The sequence below is a fragment of the Numida meleagris genome, chromosome 4 (genome assembly GCF_002078875.1).
Source record: "Numida meleagris isolate 19003 breed g44 Domestic line chromosome 4, NumMel1.0, whole genome shotgun sequence".
Classification (NCBI taxonomy): domain Eukaryota; kingdom Metazoa; phylum Chordata; class Aves; order Galliformes; family Numididae; genus Numida; species Numida meleagris.
The window spans coordinates 35,269,701-35,287,817 of record NC_034412.1 but is presented as its reverse complement, the minus strand read 5'-3'; the positions used below and the strand labels follow the sequence as shown (position 1 = coordinate 35,287,817).

The window sequence follows — 18,117 nt, the reverse complement described above, 5'->3', positions numbered from 1 at the left end:
GGGTCGGTCCATCTAATACCTGGACAAGGAAGTTATCGTCAACAGACTCCAGGAATCTGCTGGACTGTCTGCCGCCCGCCTTGCCGCTATCCCAGCAGATATCCGGGTGGTTAAAATCCCCCATCAGGACAAGAGCCCGCGAACGCGACACCTCCTGCAGCTGGAGCAAGAAGGCCTCGTCCACAGGCTCCCCCTGATCAGGTGGCCTGTAACAGACCGCAACCACCAGATCTCCTTTACCGGACCGATCGCTGATCTTAACCCATAAGCTCTCAACCTGGTCATGGCTGTTACTCAGACACAGCTCTTCACAATCTATCCACTTCCTAACGTAGAGGGCAACTCCTCCTCCCTTCCTGCCCTGTCTATCCCTTCTGAAGAGCCTGTAGCCCTCAATCAGAGTATTCCAATCGTGGGATTCGTCCCACTACGTTTCCGTGATAGCAACCAGATCATAATTTTCCAAGCACATCACGGTTTCCAGTTCCTCCTGCTTATTTCCCATGCTGCGTGCATTAGTGTAAAGGCACTTCAGCTGGGCTTTCCGGCACACTACCTTTCTAGAGGGACCCTCCCTCAAATTTCCAGAAGAAATCTGAAGTTCTCCCCCATTGCTTCCTAAAGCCCCAATACCATCCTGTCCATTCTTATGTGTTATCAAAGCCACCAACCTCACATCATCCCTTGTGTTCTTCCTACAAAAGGGTGTGTCGTCATCCTCATACCTCCCACAAGACTGTGGGATCTTACTAGCACAAGCCCCTCCTGGAAGCACTGGCTCATTACATACAGGGTCCTTACTAGTGACCCTGTTTTCACCCCCATCCCCCTTCATACCTAGTTTAAAGCCCTTTCAATGAACCTTCCCAATTCCCGCCGTAAAACCCCTTTCCACCAGTGGGATAAGCTACTCCTATCAGATGCCAGCAGGCCCGATCTCGTGTAAATCGAGCCAAGGTCGAAAAACCCAAATCCCTGCCGGGCACACCAGGCTTGGAGCCAGATATTAATCTGTTGCCCCATCATGTTTAGTCTCCTATTGTTCCCTATAATTGGAGGGATAGAGGAGAACACAACTTGTGGTGCCGAACCCTTGACCAGACGCCCTAAGGCTCTGAAGTCCTTTTTCATGGTTCTAAGGGAAGTTCTTCCTATTTCTTCACTGCCTACCTGAAACAACAACAGAGGATAATAATCCGAGGGCCGTACTAGGGACGGAAGTTTCTTCCTTACATCCTTAACCCGGGCTCCCGGGAGGCAGCAGACTTCCCTGTGTAGAGGGTCAGGTCTACATATTGGGCCTTCCACTCCCTTCAGCACCGAGTCACCAATAACAATGACCCGTCTCTTGTTCTTTGCTGAGGATGTTTTAATGTTAGGGGTAGCCCTGCTGGGCTTTGGAGACACCTCCGAGTGGGGAGAACCACCATCACCACTGTCCAGCTGTTCCCGCAGAGCACTGTACCTGTTCTGCAGGGGGAGCTGAGGAGGGAGGGGAATCACCGGGCGGGTGCGCCTGCACCGCCGAGCAGGGACCTTTTGCCATTGCCCCCTGCCCCCCAGTTCATCACCGTTGTTAGGTGGGGGAGAGGACAGGGGGATCACTGCAGCAGGAACACCGTCTGCCTGCTGGTTCCCCCCTGTTACCTGTTTGCAAGGCGGTAGGGGGTGACATGCTTCGTGCAGGGCCGCAGCTGGCTGCTTCGATCTCAGGGACGGCAGGGACTGGCACCACCGATCAATGAACGTTTGTTAAAATACTTGCTTTATCTAAGAGCACACCTCTAAAGGGCTTTACTATAATATTTGGATATGAATGCACATCACATCTCAAAGGAAATGCAGAGTCTCCACAGCACTGAGTTGCTGTGTCAGACTTTGCCCCAGTAAAGTGTGCCACAGTTGCGGTGTATGTGAAAGGGCACATCTCAACGTAAGAGTAGTTAGCGTGCCAATTACCTATCCCAATCTGCTTTATCCCAACACAGTCAAGCCTTGATGCACATTTTTTTTCCCTGTCGTTAGTTTGACTTCTGAGTTTAAAGAAGCAGTAATGAATGAGCCAGAAACCATCTTTATCTGGGTTCTTCACACTGCAGGAATAAACTTAACACCCAGTTAGCCCTGTGACAACTGGTGGAAAACTGCTGTCAGGGAAGAAGCATGCTGTTGAAGAACCTAGGGTCTCAGCACTTCGATGTATCAAGAACTAACACTTATTTTCTTCTCCTCCCTCACTTCACACAGAAGGCTTATAAGACAGATTGTGTGTGTGTTTTGTATTTTAATCTGATGCATGCTGCAAAATGATCATTTGTGACATATTTTGTAGACAAATGGTAAAAAAAAATTGCTTAAGTACATGCAAGGTGAGTGGAAGGTGTGCTAGGCTACACGAAAACCTGTGAAAGGTGAGGGTGAAGAAGGAACATGAAATTTATGTATTTCCTCTCATGTAGAAGAGCGGGGGGTCACTTGATTTTCATTGAAAGTGCGATTTTATTCAAGACGTGGTCTTTACAGTGTGGCCATCTTTGATGTAGACAGTATAACATCACCGCATATGATAGACGCATCTACTTATTGTGTCTGCATATAGTGATAACTTTGAATCCTAAGAACCTTGTATCTGGAGAAAAAGAGCTCTGGAACAACAAGCATTTGCTCCCCCTGTCTCACTTGCTCTTATGTAAAATGGCCAGATGTATGATAATAAAGGTGAGCTTTCTGTCAACAGATGTTTATGAATCTTACTTCTAAACCCTCAGGGAATGTTTGTGTGAATATTCTGAAGACATCACCTCAATGCTATGTTAAAAGTTGGTTTACAAGAAGTGTTCGTTCCTAAATGAACTAAAGCTCTTATTTGAGTTGCTTGTGCAATAACTCCAGATGCTCATTAAGAACTTAACACTGTTTATGTTGGGATTGAACTGCCCCAGCAGAGGGAGGAAAGGGAAATTACATTCCTGTAGCCATGCCAAATAACTTGAGTTCATCTACCTTAGCAACTTGAGTGATTAGAAAGACTGATGTTCTCTGTCGCTCTCCCAGTAAAGCTCGCAGCTCTTTCAAGCTTGGATTTTTACTATTTGCAACATTTCGTTACTCTTCACCTAATTGTTTTCCCAAAACTAATGCTAGTGGGGGCTGGAAAGCAAACATTTCATCCATACTCAGAATATATTTCAGGAATATTTGAGGTATGTGCATGAGGATTAAATTTATGAAGGAATCTCTACCTGTCCTTTATTTTTGGCTTTAAATTGTATCTATGCACATGAATTTCAGACAGTTATGTATTTAAGAGGTTATTTCATGTGTAGAAGTGCAGATATTTCCACTTGTTGCACTGTACCTGCAGTACTTTTCAAAAATATATTTGTGGATTAAATACAGTTCTGTGCAAGAATAACCAGTTTATTGTTGCTTGTACATCAGCTCACTCGCCCTCACGGCAGCCCTACAAATTCCTTCCAGTTCTGAGCTGGAGAGGGAGGATCTGTGTTGCCATATAGTTCCAGCAAGTAGATGTTTCTCTGTCTGTAGATTTGTGTCATCTCCCTCAAAGCAGAGTGCCCATTTGTCACAGGGTGTGCTCTCAAGTGGAGGGAATGTGGAAAGGTGAGATCCCTCTGCTAGTGTCAGGAGAATGGCCTAAGAACTGTGACGTGTAATTGAAAGTAAATTTTATATTAAATAAGTTTGCCTTAGTAGTAGTTCTTCCTTTGTTCTCACCCAACTTCCAAGCGTTACCTATGGAACTGTGATATTTTTTTGAGTTTTCAGTTGCTTTCATTGCCCTTTCATTGCCTATGCTGTCTTTTTGCAGCTCTGCTTTTATGTCTCAGAGCCTAATGTGTACCTTAAACTTTTGGCGATTGTAAAGAAGAAAAGAGCATTGATCATATCTATCCATTTTTAACCCTCAAGCAAACTCTAATTGATCTGTATCAGCATCAGAATGACTCAGTATTAAAGTGTGTACATATGTTGTTTTGGGTTTTTTGTTTACTCTTTGACTATTAGTCTTGCATGCAACTTCATTTCATGTATGGCTTGGCTGTGTCCTTTTTCTTATTCTGCCCCACAAGACTATGCGCAAGAGCTTTGATTTCTGCACCATCCAGCACAGGATGGGACCCTGCCTGTATCTTTTCTACAGTAACTTTCTCTCCCTCCACATTCTCTATCCTTTTTTTGTTTACTGCTTGAACAGATTTTCTTCTGCAACACTAATATTTCTGTAATTGTCATATTTATTATAAACTCAGTGAACAACTCGTGGTTGCAGACATCATGAGAGGTGCAGAACAAAACTGAAATTAGCTCAGATGTTGCCTCAAATGTGTCATGATAATTTTTATCTTTTAATTTTACATCTGTATTAACAGACTATGTCATGTGATAAAATAGAGGATATGTTAAATAATTAAAAAGAAGTTGTCAAGTACCATGGAGAACATGCAGTTGCACACAGGACTTGATTTGTCAAGGTCTTACATTACATGTCTATGCCCTTACTGTATGATGTCAAACAGGCAATCTGCTCAGTTCCCTGTGGTTGAATCTAAAACAGATAACTTTGCATGCATTTTTATGTAGTTTGAACTGTGTTTCTTTTAATGTCCAAGAAAAAAAAAGGCATCATGATTACAGTTGTCATTCAATCCATGAAAAAGGCTTAAACTGCCTGTAGAATGAGAAAAAATGGTAATCTATTATTTCTGTAATTTGTCTCCATTTTAATGCTTTGATAAGAAGTTGGTATTGTCTCTTAATCCTTCTTCAGTAATGTGCAGTGATAATATTATGCGCTTTTCAGGACAGGGTGTGGGCTAATGTGGGGAAGAGTTTAAACTGTGTTATTGCCATGGTGGACAAACTGCTTGAAAAAGACAACAGTGGCAACATTAAAGGTGAAATTGACCCTTCAGCAGGAGATTGCAAGCATGCAGACGGTAAGCAGCCTTTTGGTGTGTTTTTGTTTTGTTTTGTTTTTTCCATTTTTTATAACCATTGACTGGTGTAAATACAAATGGAAAAAGTCACAGAAAAATGAGATAAAGGAGTCAATAGTATCTTCGAGAGTGCAGATTAGAAAAGATTTGCATTGTCATAGCTTTCAGTGGTGGTGAATTATGAAATTGCAGGTGCAAGCCTTTATCAACAGAACTTTTTTCAAAGAAGCTTTCTTCATTCTTCAGACCTTTAGAAAAAAATATATAAAAATCTTAACAGTGAGGTAAATGTAATTGTCATCCTGAAACATTCTTAGAAAATGAACTCAGCCACATTGATTTTGTTTAAAAGAACAAAATTCATTATTTGTTCTTGTGCCTAACTCCCATCTTTTCCAGGTATTAACTAGCTTTTCTACTATAAGCTGAAATTCATGATTCTTATTAACAATGTTTTGCAGATAAAGCAGTAGTACACTTTCACAGAAATTTCCCCTGCTACTACAGTACATTTGTACTGAGAGAGTCACATGCACTGTTTTTTATCTGTACCCCAATTGTTAAAAGTACTTTTTATTAAGGAACAAAATTTGAGGTTGATGTTATTATTTTAATCCAGTCTTGAAAAATTATGATTTAGGATTATTCTTCATTTTTGATGCCTTCTGTTCATACAAGCAAAAACGCTTAGCAACATGAAATTTGACAAGTTTTCCTTTGCTATTTTCAACTCCCTGAAAATCTCCTCTGTTTTTCAGTATAAGCCACGAAATGTACTTAACCAGAACCATTTAAGTTTCACTATAGTTGTGAAAAAGAGTATTCTTAGCTTTGATTCATGCTCACACCCTGCACAGGAGAATTAAATATTCATTGGAATTTTTAGCTCACAAAATCCAAAACCCTTCAATTTCCTTTTAAGTATTATAGTAAGTTATCAAATAGAATGAGGAATACCTCTTGGTAAGCCCCTTGGTTTCAACCCCCCTGCTGAGTGCAGGGTCACCAACCACTAGACCAGGCTGCCCAGAGCCATGTCCAGCCTGGCCTTGAACACCTCCAGGGACGGGGCATCCACAACCTGCTGGGCAACCTGTTCCAGTGCATCACCACCCTCTGTGTGAAAAACTTCCTCCTAATATCTAACCTAAATCTCCCGTCTCAGTTTAAAGCCATTCCCCCTTGTCCTATTGCTATCCACCCTTGTGAACAATCATTCCCCTCCTGTTTGTATGCTCCCTTCAAGTATTGGAAGGCCACAATGAGGTCTCCTCAGAGCCTTCTCTTCTCCAAACTCAACAAGCCCAGTTCCCTCAACCTTTCCTCATAGGAGAGGTGCTCCAGCCCTCTGATCATCTTGGTGGCCCTCCTCTGAACTCTCTTATATATAAAGATTGTACTTTTACTAAAATTTTACAATTTTATACTACATTCAATTCACAAACAACACACATGTGAAAAGCTTGCAATATGTTGTGCTTATGTATTATACCATAATAAGAGCATAACCTAGCTGAGTAACACCCAAATATATGGGCACAGATATATCTTTGAGTCTGAAACTGCTTCAGTGCTGGAGCTGATCGTATGAAAAGTTGTGCTGCTGTTTGTAAGAAAAATGGGGAATACTCAGAATTTGATCAAATTATTGAAAAACACACCTTGAGGTATGGGATAAAATGTTTCCCTATATTAGTGAACCTGCCTGTTACAATACAGAATTTTATATAGCGTCTAACAAACAATGGAGAGTGCTAAGAATACATCACACGTTCATTTTAGATGGTAGAAAAAGTTATGAAGGTAATTTGATGTTTTTGAGCAATAGCATATTCCTGTAACTACAAATGTTATCATTAGACATATTTGAAGCTTGTGAAGATAGGCTTATATTTGCAGTCTCAAAGTTGATACTGTGTGATCTTATTCTTTTTTCCCAACATGGTTGTATTTGTAGGATGGGGTCTTTTTAATCTGAAATGTTTGTGGCACCATTTTTTGTACTTAGCTTTCAACATGAGTTATACCTTTCTTAGCCTAACTTTTCATGCAGTCTGACTTTTGAGTGTATTCTTAAGACTGAATTTGAGTTACCACTTACCAAGGTAACATGCTGTGGTTTCATCATTTGCAGAACTATGATTTCTCTGCAGGATAAATCAGGAAGAGTAGATGGATTTTAAAAGAGAGCTTTTTACTTTTTTTTTTTTTAAACTCAAGACTGGTTTGCTTTGGAGAATTACTTGACAGCACTGAATTGTCTTTATTTTTGTCTTATCATTTTTCATCAGAGTCAGAATGTGAAAGCATGTCCTGAAGAATTAGAGATGCCAGTAAAATGCAATAGTTAGTTCTTAGGTTTATACAGATGTCCATGTTTGTCTGTGGTGGTATGAGAGCCTGTTGTTCCCAGCTGCTCTTTGTACCCTTCCATCGGAACTATCAAACTCAACTACTCTTCCACTGGCTCTGTTTGTGTGAGCACTTCCTAATCTGCTACATACTAAATCGACAAAGTTATCTCAAAGAATTTAAACTGGCATTGTGATTGTACCTGGATTTTGCCTGGAGTGAACTATGAAGTCAAAAACTCTGCTGCTGGGCAGATGAATTGGTCAAGGGTAACCTTTAGTGTAAGTTGTGAAGAGTACCCCAGGAATGGTGCTGTATTTCATAGCTCAAATGAAGGAGAACATCCGTTCATAGCCACATTGCTACAGACTGTGTGGGTTAATTTTTTTTTTGAATGATCTGATACCCGATGAAGACTCTGTAAATCTGGATTAAATTCTTCTTTCAGTGCCCTAGGAAATTGCATCCATCCAAATGCAATTGCCAATAGAAATGTGAAATAAAATGGTGTGATTTTGTTTGCATTTTCAGAAGAACAGCTTTTATTTAAATGCTCATTTAGTTGGGAAGGTGAAAAATTCTCCCTTAGTCTGTTCCTTGATTAGCAAGTGCTATTGATTTTGAGGAAACAAAGAAGAATTCTGAAAAACTTACTCTGCCATTACTTCTCAAATTTTTCTTTCTTGTTTTCTTAGTCTTTGCATCAGCTCCTTTTCCAAAATGTAATGTATTTCTTGTATTGTTCCACTTTCTTTTCCCTCTAATTTCTTAGTCTTCCTTCTCTTTTTGGTAAGTCCATTAGCTGGGCTGTATGTAGCCCAGAATATAAGGCAACCACTACAGCAATACTTTCTATTAGTAATTCAGCTGTTGACAGCAGCTCAAAAATAAATGAGAGAAAGAAAGACAAACTGATTCAACAGACTATTTTCTTAAACAAGACATCAGAATATTTGTTGGATAACACTTCTAGAGAAAGGTTTCTACATTACTTCTATATCTTCAGTACTTTACATTAGTTTTAACTTTGTTGTTGCCATCACCTCTTTTCCTGTTTTCAATGAGACCAAAGTTTCTGAGGCACTAATATGTATGTGATTAGTTGGTTTCAACTTTTTCTCTTACTCTTCTGACAGTACAGAAAATCTTAGATGATTAGAATGGAGCAATAAGTCTCCGAGATTTTAAAATTGTTCCCTTTGGTACCAGAACTATGTGATCAAAGTTGACTGTTGTTATATTAACTGCAGAAATACATGGAAGACTTAGTTTTGTGATTTTCTAGTGAGAAGTGAGAAAGATTGCAGAATTACAAGGATAATAAAACCTCATCCCTTCTCAAAAAGCTGTGCCTTCATCCTTGAATTAAATGGCTCCAAAAGCTGAGTGGGAAAACAAAGAAATAGGGAGCATAGTCCTGTCCTGAAAGAGTAAATTCAGACCATTGGGCTTAAGTAGTGCGTTCTGTTTGCACCAGCTGTTTTTGAGGAGATTGTTTCTGTTTTGGGTTGGTTGATTTGTTTTGCTGGCCTTTTTCCTTAAGCAATTAGCTTTTGTACAACACATTCAATTTGTGATGTCAATAACTTTACATTATCTGACCTGTTATTTCAATCCCACTGTGGGCTTTGTATGTATTTGTATATATATTTATTAAGGGAATGAGTAGCTACAGTAAATGTTTAAGTCTTCAGTAGCTGCCATTAACTTTATAACCGAAAGTTTCTAGGGTTCTCTGTTCCTTTAAAAGACAGATGTTGTACATTCTTGTGCTTTAATTCGATTTCTATTTTCTAACTTCATACCATTTAAATTCTGGGGTGAATTAAAGCCATCAAAGATATCCACTGATTTTTAGGTGGTCCGGACAGGAATGATAGAATTGGCTTTTTTTCTCTGTTGCTGGGGTAAAACAAGGTAGGAGTGCTATTGCACAGCTTTAGGATCTTCTATTTGATCATCAGCACATTTTAACAAACAGTTCAGTAGGCTTGATTTTGAAAAGAGCAGGAGCTTGCTTTTCTGCCAAACTTTATCAAATTTCACAGGCAATTTGACATACTGCAACTTCAGTATTAGCATGTAGAATGACTAGTTGAGAGCTGAGAAGGTCATTTGCCTGTGCGGGCAAGTTAAGAGAATGAGACTGATGAGAATGAGAATCCTGCCCTAAACTGAACTTCCACAACTCTTTGTTAGCAATGAAAGTAGGGTACTACACTTGTACTGTTTTACTCTTGTTTTAATCTCATGCTAACTGTATAGTGATTATATTTATTCTTTTAGTTTCATCCTTCCATTTTCCATTTTAATGTGTCTGGCTTTTACAGCTTTAGTTTCCTATCTAAAGGCTGACTAGCATCATGTTTTAATTGAGTTTCCTTTCCTCATCACTTGAACCAGAATTTTTGCTGTAAGCAAGGAGTAAGTGATGGTTTTAGGTCATTTAATAACACAAGGGTATTGTACTTTCTTCTTTCCAGTTGTCAAGTACATATCTATTTTATATTCTACAATAAAGTAATTTCTTATTTATTTAGCCATTCAGGTAAGGCTTCCTACAAACTTTGGGTTTTTATTATTTTCTTCAAAGCAAAGTGCATATGAAATTAAAGCTTTCTTTAGAGTAATATTATGGCTCTGTTTGCTTTGGAACATTAATATTTGTTCTTCAATGAAAAAATGGCCTTGAGTACTCCAAACCTTCGAATTTCTTCTTAGTGCAAGAGGAGCTGACACATTCTGACATTACTTGTGCAAGTAATATGATAAAATATTTCCAATTTTTATCTTTACAAGAATTACTTTCCAAACAGTCTTACAAAAATTCTTTTGAGAAAAGGATTGTGAAGCTACGTAGCACAAGGAACATGACAAATAATTCAGAAAATCCACGAGAACAATTAGTTATCTGTTATTTACTGGCATCCTGGAAGGCTATATGAAGGGGAATCCACTTAGATTCACTCTCAGTCCAGTATTATTCAGTATTTTCATTACTGACTTAGCTTATGAAATATAGATGATTCTCATAAAATTTGCAGATGATTAAAGCTGGGAGATGCTTTAAGCACCATGGGAGTAGGAGTAGAATGGATGTTGACGAAATGGAGTGTTGAAATACTAGAATGCAGTTCACTGAGGACAAGTACAAAGTAATGTTCCTGAAGAAGCAGAAATACATTATGTGGATTGTCTGATGAAATGGCAACTTGGTAGAATAAGATTTCAGTGTTACTTGATTTTTGTGGTTGGTATGTGACCCACTCTTCTGTGAGGGAGAGTTGGAGTATCTCCTTAGTCCTCTCCACATAACTGAAGTTGTAAAAGCATGCACACAAAATGTATCTAGATCTACAAATTCATCTTTTTCTCTCTTGCCCTGGGTGTCAGTGTACTTAGCTGTGTCTGTCCAGCTCTGCTTTGGAACAAATGTCAATTGGCAGTACCTTCAGGTCTGCGTTTCTACCTTTAAGTCACCATGCTTTTAGAACTTAGGTTGTGCCACTGTTTGTAAGAAAAATGAAGACTACCCAAGGATTTCATCAAATAATTTGCTCAAGTGAGAAGCAGACAAATTCCATTTTTATCAGTTATGGCCCCGCTCACTGATTTAGTGTACGTTATGTGTTTTAATCTCATTCTGCTTTCCATGGCATTTATTTATTGCTTAATTTATTAAATCAGTATAATTTAAGACTAGAAAGAAGAATTTAGATCTCCTGGCCAGCCTAGTCTGACTTCCAGTTTTCTGCCTTATTTATACAGTTGAATGTGTCTCACAGCAGCCTGCCTTCAGCCTTTTACTTTTTTCTTTTACTTTTATTCCCTAGAATACAGATCCCCTTTAGTACTCTTCATTTTTTCTTCATAAAGAACGGAAATCAAGTTACTGCTTCATCTTTTTTACAGGCTTAAGAAGATTAAACCCTAAATCTTGGTAGTTCTCCTCTGCAAGCTCTCGTCTATTCCAGCAGTCTTTAAAATGTGTGAATTAGATCTTGGCATGCATTGTTATCAATATTTTTGTATGAAATCAACTCCTTGCTGCAACATGGAAGTGGAGATGCTTATGTTCTGTTTTGTTCACAATGGCTGTAACTCGATAACTGCTCTTTTCCAGGGAACAGCTCTTCAGTCTTTATTTTTTCCACTGAAATATGTATGCCTCTGTTAAGGCACAGTTTGTCTCACTACATAGACACTGTTTGCAAAACAATCCAAGTTATTCCCTCTGACCGCTCTGTCTTTATTCCCATTCCTTCTTTTCTGCAGCTTAATTTTTTGCAGTTTCTCCTTGCTTTCAAAATTCTATCCGTTGTCTTGGCTACAGTTTTATCCATTTCCATATTTTTCCGTAGCAAAGCCAAATTAACTTTGCAGCAGGCAGCTATGTGGTCTTGTTTAAGGAACTTCTGAGTACTAATGAGCCTCTCACTGATCTGATTCAGATTCTGTTACCTGAAAAAATGTGCGATTATCTTCCACCTAATTACAGTTTAAATTGAACAGATTTTGATTATCATTGATTCTTAATTACACTTATCTACAGGATAAAATGACTTAGTGATGAACAGTATTAAGTCAGTTACACTTCCTGTTTTTATATAGATTTTTCTGGAGCATAGGTTTCTTTCTTCAAAAACTACAACAATGAAAGCAAGAGGCAGATTCTGAAAGAGGACATTTTTTTCTTTATGATTTGCTTATTGTAGATGGATAGGCAAAACCACAGACAACTACAATGTAGGTCTGCTTTTATTAAATCTTGACAAATTCAGGAACAGCTCGGGTAATTGGGCGAGTTTGGGTAAGCTATTCTAGTCATCCTCTATTCCTCGTTATCACTTTCTATAATTTCTAATGTATTAGTGTCCCATTTTTTTGTATGTTTGACTAGCCTGTTTTTTTTCTGATATTCCTAACATACATTTTAAGTGAGCAAAACATCTTATAGAATTGTTTGAAATCTCTCTGCTCAGAGTAAATAAAAAAATGATGAGTTCAATATCTCTATTTAAAGAGAAGAATACAGACAGAAACTAAAAAGAAAAATGAAGGTGACTTGAAGGTTAGTATCTTTCCAGCCTATGCATTAAATAGTTATCCTTCCCAGATAACTATTTGTTCTTCTGTTTTGCCTTCCAGCACCCACTCTTTCTTGAATATATGCTCTTTATGAGTTTGTTTGGTTTTTTTTTTGTTTTTTTTTTTGGACTGCATTTCATTTGCATAGATCTGAGTTGTCATTGCTAGATAGAACACGAGATTCTCCATCATATTCATGTCATGTTAAATGAGTTTTCACTCTTATCCCTCTAAGCTCCGTGTACAACACTTTAATGCAGGCTTTACAGAGAAATTCAGTCTGTTAGAAAAACAGCCTCCATCTCAGTGGTGATCTTCCTCTCACATTTACAGAACCACAATGGTTGGAATAGAGCTGTAGTGTCGCCAGAAGTCTAAGACATTCTACTGCAGCCCACTCTCCAATCTGAAAACAGATTTTTTTTCTACAATTCTCTGTTTTGGAACTAATCATCTGTCTTGTTCTAGGTGACTGGTATGAGCAGCTTTATCCCCTGGTGATTACGCTGAAGGATTGCATGGGAGAGGTGGTCACTAGGGCGAAGCAGTCAATGGCGTTTGTTCTGCTCCAGGAACTTGCCTGTGGTTTGCCACAATGTTTGATGCTGACCCTAAGGAGAGACATTGTCTTTAGTCAAGCAGTAGGTTGTCTCATGTCACTTATTTCCTACTGTGGTGACTATTTTTGGTGATGTTGTTAGTGTTGCTGTAATTGAACATACTATGCCTGCATGTGTGTTGGTTTGTTCTTTTTTTTTCTCCCAGTTTAACACAACTTTTTCACATATTTTCCATTACATCCACCTAAATATTTTATAATGTGTTAGAGAAATCAATAGTAAATGGAAATCCATAGTAACTGAATCACTGAGTCACAGAAATAGGTCTGCAGTAAACTGGAATATCTTACATAATCTCTTCCCTTTGCACAAAGAAGCATCCATAAAGCTATTTACACAGTCTTCCCAGATTATGTATGCTAGTATCCTTACCTGTAAGTAAGGATCTCAAGTCTAGCCTGAGTATTCCTTGCTGCTATTCACACTAGAAATTTTTCTCCTGGTCACCTTGGAAATGAATAATCGATCAATTGTTTTCAGTTTGAATCAGTATTTTATATGTCTGAAGACTGTCAGCACGTCTCTTCTCAGACTAGTCCTCTCTGGCTAAATAGCTGAAGTTCTTTTGATTCTCTCTGTAGATGGTTTCTTCCAGATAGCTTGCCTCTAAATGACTCGTCTAATTTCTCCCTCGAGTTGTCTATTTTTCCTAACATAATTAAGGAGAAAGGGTGTGATGAGCAAGGAGATGTTTGCATTAGGTGCCAAACTGCATTGAAATCTATCATAATTCACATCCTTATGTGTTTATATTCTGTTGAGGAAGGTTCTGGTCTCATTTATGCCAGTGTAAATAATACAACCTCAAAAAAAAATGTGTCTGCAATATTAAATAAGAGAATATTTTACTTATTTTTATAGCACAAAGTGTCTCAACAAAATACTAATATGAAGGAATATATATAATCACTAAGTAGAAATACCAAGTTGTTTTCTCAGATATCCAAATATTACTCACGTAATTTCACATTTCTAATTGTCTTTATAGCTTGCTGGATTGGTCTGCGGGTTTATAATCAAGCTGCATACAGGTTTACATGATCAAGGATTTTTACAACAGCTTCATACTGTTGGATTACTTGTGCAATATGAAGGACTCCTAAGCACATATAGTAAGTACAGTTCTTGGACAAAATTCCTTATGCATGCAGACCAGATGTTTACCCAGGAGTTTCTGATTTTAACCTTGATTCTGATTCCAGAAATTTGGGTTATTGAATCAAGAAATATTACCTTGAAGAGAACATAGGCTTCCATATCATAGCATAGTTGAAGCCATCGATACATTGTGGTCAATTCAATATATCACAAATGAATTTATTTTTACTCTCAGGGAGCAATAGCTGCTGCAGAGTGCTGAACTACATTGCTTTAAATACAGGAGGTTAGCTTTATCAGTACTGCTAGGGGATCTCTTGATTTTAATAAATTCTCTGTTTGTAAAGGCATTTGACTTCACCCAAAATAGGTTTATAAAGCTAACCCAAACAGCACATGTAAGTAGTTACTATCTCCTGTGCCCTGACTGTTGTCAGTAAAGGTGATGTGAAGATACCTTGAAAATTGTTTAATGCCTAACTTGTTATAGGTTCCATCATTTGATATCTTTTTAAAAGTATATTTGGAGAGAGAAATTGCAGCTTGTTTCAAAATGCTTTGAACTAGACATATTGGAATACTTCCCCAAAATAGAAATTTTGGAATAAGTAGAGGGATTTAGCATTTATCCAGTTCTTTGCTCTATAGGCAATTGCATCTCCACACTTGGAGACTGCTATCAGGCTCCTTTTACATGATATTCACTGTTATTCTTAATACCTTTGTCCTCCATCAGCAGGACAGTCTTCAAAAACACTTCTGGAACAGATAAAAAATGGCTTTTCTGAGGTTATTCTATGCACGTATAGAACAGGTTGATTTTCAGAGGTGCTTAATGCTCGTTGTTATCATCTAGGCCACAGAGAATTGTCAGCAGTTCTTAAAATCAGCCTGCTTTTATGTAGGTCACTTTAATGTGGATTTGGGGCTGTGACTTTTAGATGCACAGTCTGGAAAATATAATCCCTGCATTGCTTTACTATAACCTATTCAGTGACTGATCTGTCTACTCTGTTAAATAATTTCTGTAATCTTTCCATATAGGTGAAGAAGCAGGGATGCTCGAAGACATGGCTGTGGGAATTTCAGATTTGCAGAAAGTAATGTTTAAAGTTATTGAAGCCAAATCAGAAGACTTTTTGCCTATTATAACTGGAAGACGGTAAGATCTTTTTTTCCTGGAGCATGTGGCAGGTAGTTTTAACTGGTAGCACGTAAAATCACAGATAATGGTTTGTTTGTTGCTGGGTTCTATTATATGGAAAATACAGTAGTTTCATTTTTCATGAGGCAAGTGGAGATGTAATGAGGTAGCAGGGATTCATAAAGCTATCAGTAATATGGGCTCTGGGTTACTTTCTTGATGAGGACCTGAAAGTTCCAAATATTAATACAAGTTAATTGTAACAGTGTCTGAATGGTGTGCAATTTTTGTGTTGTATTTTCCTTATCCAGACACAAAGTCAAAAAAAAAAAAAAAAAAAGTGACAAGGTCAATATTGACAGAAGTGGCCTCTGACTGAATATACCTTAGTTGGAAGCAACCAGAACTTATTTTTTAGTGACAAATGAAATTGCATTTTGGAGAATTAGACCTTGATTGTCTTAAGATGGAAACTGAAAAACTCAGATGCCAAAAACTAGCACAAAAATGGTCAGTTTTGAAAAATGAAGCCTATCGTATTTGCTGAAGATCATTCAGAACACATGCAACATCAGAAGTCCTTGTGGGAAGCTATTAATGCATTATGCATCATGCATCTCACATAAGCAATGCTGAATATTGGGACATAAACTGAAATACTTGATGAATTTGGCCTTGAAAAGGATTAAAAAGATTGTTACGCATGAGGAATGGGATTTTAATCTTCATTATTATTCTAGGCTGAAGATCCAGAAGTTTTTACTTTTTCAGAAATCACTTCCTTAATAGTATCGTTGTTCTTAAGGAGACAGTAAATTGAATTCAGCTAAAAGCAGCAACTTTGAGAAAAAATGTTTCTTCTGATGGAGGTTCTCACAACTGGATTTACTTAATTATTTTGGATGATTAATTCTTATCCGATGGGCCTACCCAGAAGGGATCAAAATAAATAGCAGGAAGGCCAGAGTATGATATGCAACATATTGGGAATAACTGAGAATAATTATGGTGTACAGATAAAACAGAAGAAATTCATCCTTCGTAAACCACACCAGTCAAACATCTTGAAAAACCTAGCTGCTACATTTACTGGCTTGCTGCTGTTGCTGCGGTACGTTGAACCATCACACCAGGAGGTCCTGGTTTTGTGAGACTCGAGCCGTAAGCTGCCTCAAGCATTTTGGATTGATAAAGTACTCATACTCACAGAAGAAGAGTTACTGCCTATGGTTGTTGTACTGTACATACTGGCAAGAGTTAAGTTAAGGGAACTGATATCAGACTGAAAAAAAAAAACATTTAAGGCTTGTATGGAGCCCTGTTTCTCTTAGAGCTGTAATGAGGCAGCACCTATCAAACAGCATTTGGAAGCTGATCATAAAAAGAGATGACAGTGGAAAAACTGAGTATGTGCCAATGAATGTTTAGAGAATCAACTATTTTTAGATTGCTTCAGTGTTTTGGGGGGAGATGAATTTTATATGATGTAGCTTAATAAAATGAGGCTGTATTAACTGTATTTACTGTAGAAAGGCAAAGCAGAACATGAAGCTACCAGTTCTTAATTTGCAGAGTCAGAATATTCACTTAAATTTGTTTTTTGAGGGAACTACTGCAGGCTGAGGTTCTACATATAAAACCAAAACAGTCCAAAGAGTATGGCATTGAGTAGTGTTCACAGGCCAGCACGGGGGGCTGACTCGAGCCATCCAGATAGAATGAAGTTCAGGCACTCGCATGCTTTTTAATGGACAAAACTAGTTAACTCTTCTATAAAATCCTTTGATAGAATGTATTTGATTGTGCCCATGAACTTTGAGGCATTGCAGGGTTTGATAAAATGCTTTCAGCTAAGCACGTGATCAGACTGGCACTTGCAGCCACATTGAAGTGATCTAAAAAGTTGTCACTTGGCTGGATAAAGCACCTCCCTGCTGAGAAACAGAGGCTGCTGGCATTTTTTTTTCTGTTGCAAAGCAAAGGTGCATATAAATGACTTGTCCTGTGTTTATGGCAATGAGCTATGTGTGCATTTACAGCTGACAGCAAACAGCTGCAGTCCGTGGCCTTCACCTACATGGGGTTAACTGTTAGAAGCTTTTTATCAAGATTGCAAGTATCTATCTATCCTATGTGATAATAACAAATGGAAGAGAATAAGGCAAATAAAGTCAGGGTACTCTTAAGCAGTCACATTTAAGTGAAGAAAATACAGAATACCTAAATTTCTATAATTAGTTTAGAAATAAATGATTATGTACTGTTTACCCTTTTAAACATGGTGGATTTCTCTACTGTTTGTTTTGTTTTGTTTTGTTTCTTTTTCTTCCTGAGAGATCATTAAATGTTAAGAAAACATGAACTGATTTTTTTTTTTTTTGTTTCTCAGCTCAGTATTGGAAAATGTAGTGGCCTTATTAACCATCTCATGTCAAAGCTGCCTAGTACATTTACACTGAAACTAGCCATAAAGAGAGAAACTAACTGACAATAAAATATGTTGCTTTAGTGCTCTTTCTTATATAAGTAGAATCATAGTACTTCTAAAATTTTGGTAATTGAATGTCAAGTCCTCCAGTTTTCAGTACTTTGGTTTTCTTACACTTCTTTTTTCTACCTGACTTCAGATCCATTTCTGGAGTTACACTTATAGCTGATAGCCTTTTTCTTAAATGATGAAAAGTGGATTGTTCTGATTATGCAACTTGTTAAAGACCTTTTAAATTTACCAGGGATTGTCTCTAAGACTTGAAAAAATCTAATATTTATTTATTTATTTTAAGGTAAGAGGAGGCTCTTAAATTATATGAATGTTAATTTATCATGCCTAAAGGTCAACATTGAGAAATGTTAT

The 18,117-nt window shown here is 37.9% G+C and overlaps 1 protein-coding gene across 7 annotated transcripts in view; it reads left to right on the top strand.

The window, feature by feature from the left end:
• The window catches only part of INPP4B (inositol polyphosphate-4-phosphatase type II B), a gene marked incomplete at its 5' end in the record, with an annotated part of 191,005 nt that overhangs the window by 127,862 nt on the left and 45,026 nt on the right, over positions 1-18,117 (top strand). For all 7 annotated transcript variants that reach the window (XM_021394498.1, XM_021394499.1, XM_021394495.1 and 4 more), the window contains 4 exon segments: positions 4,826-4,961; positions 12,870-13,042; positions 14,010-14,133; positions 15,164-15,281. In XM_021394498.1, the coding sequence (XP_021250173.1) occupies positions 4,826-4,961; positions 12,870-13,042; positions 14,010-14,133; positions 15,164-15,281 (551 nt within the window).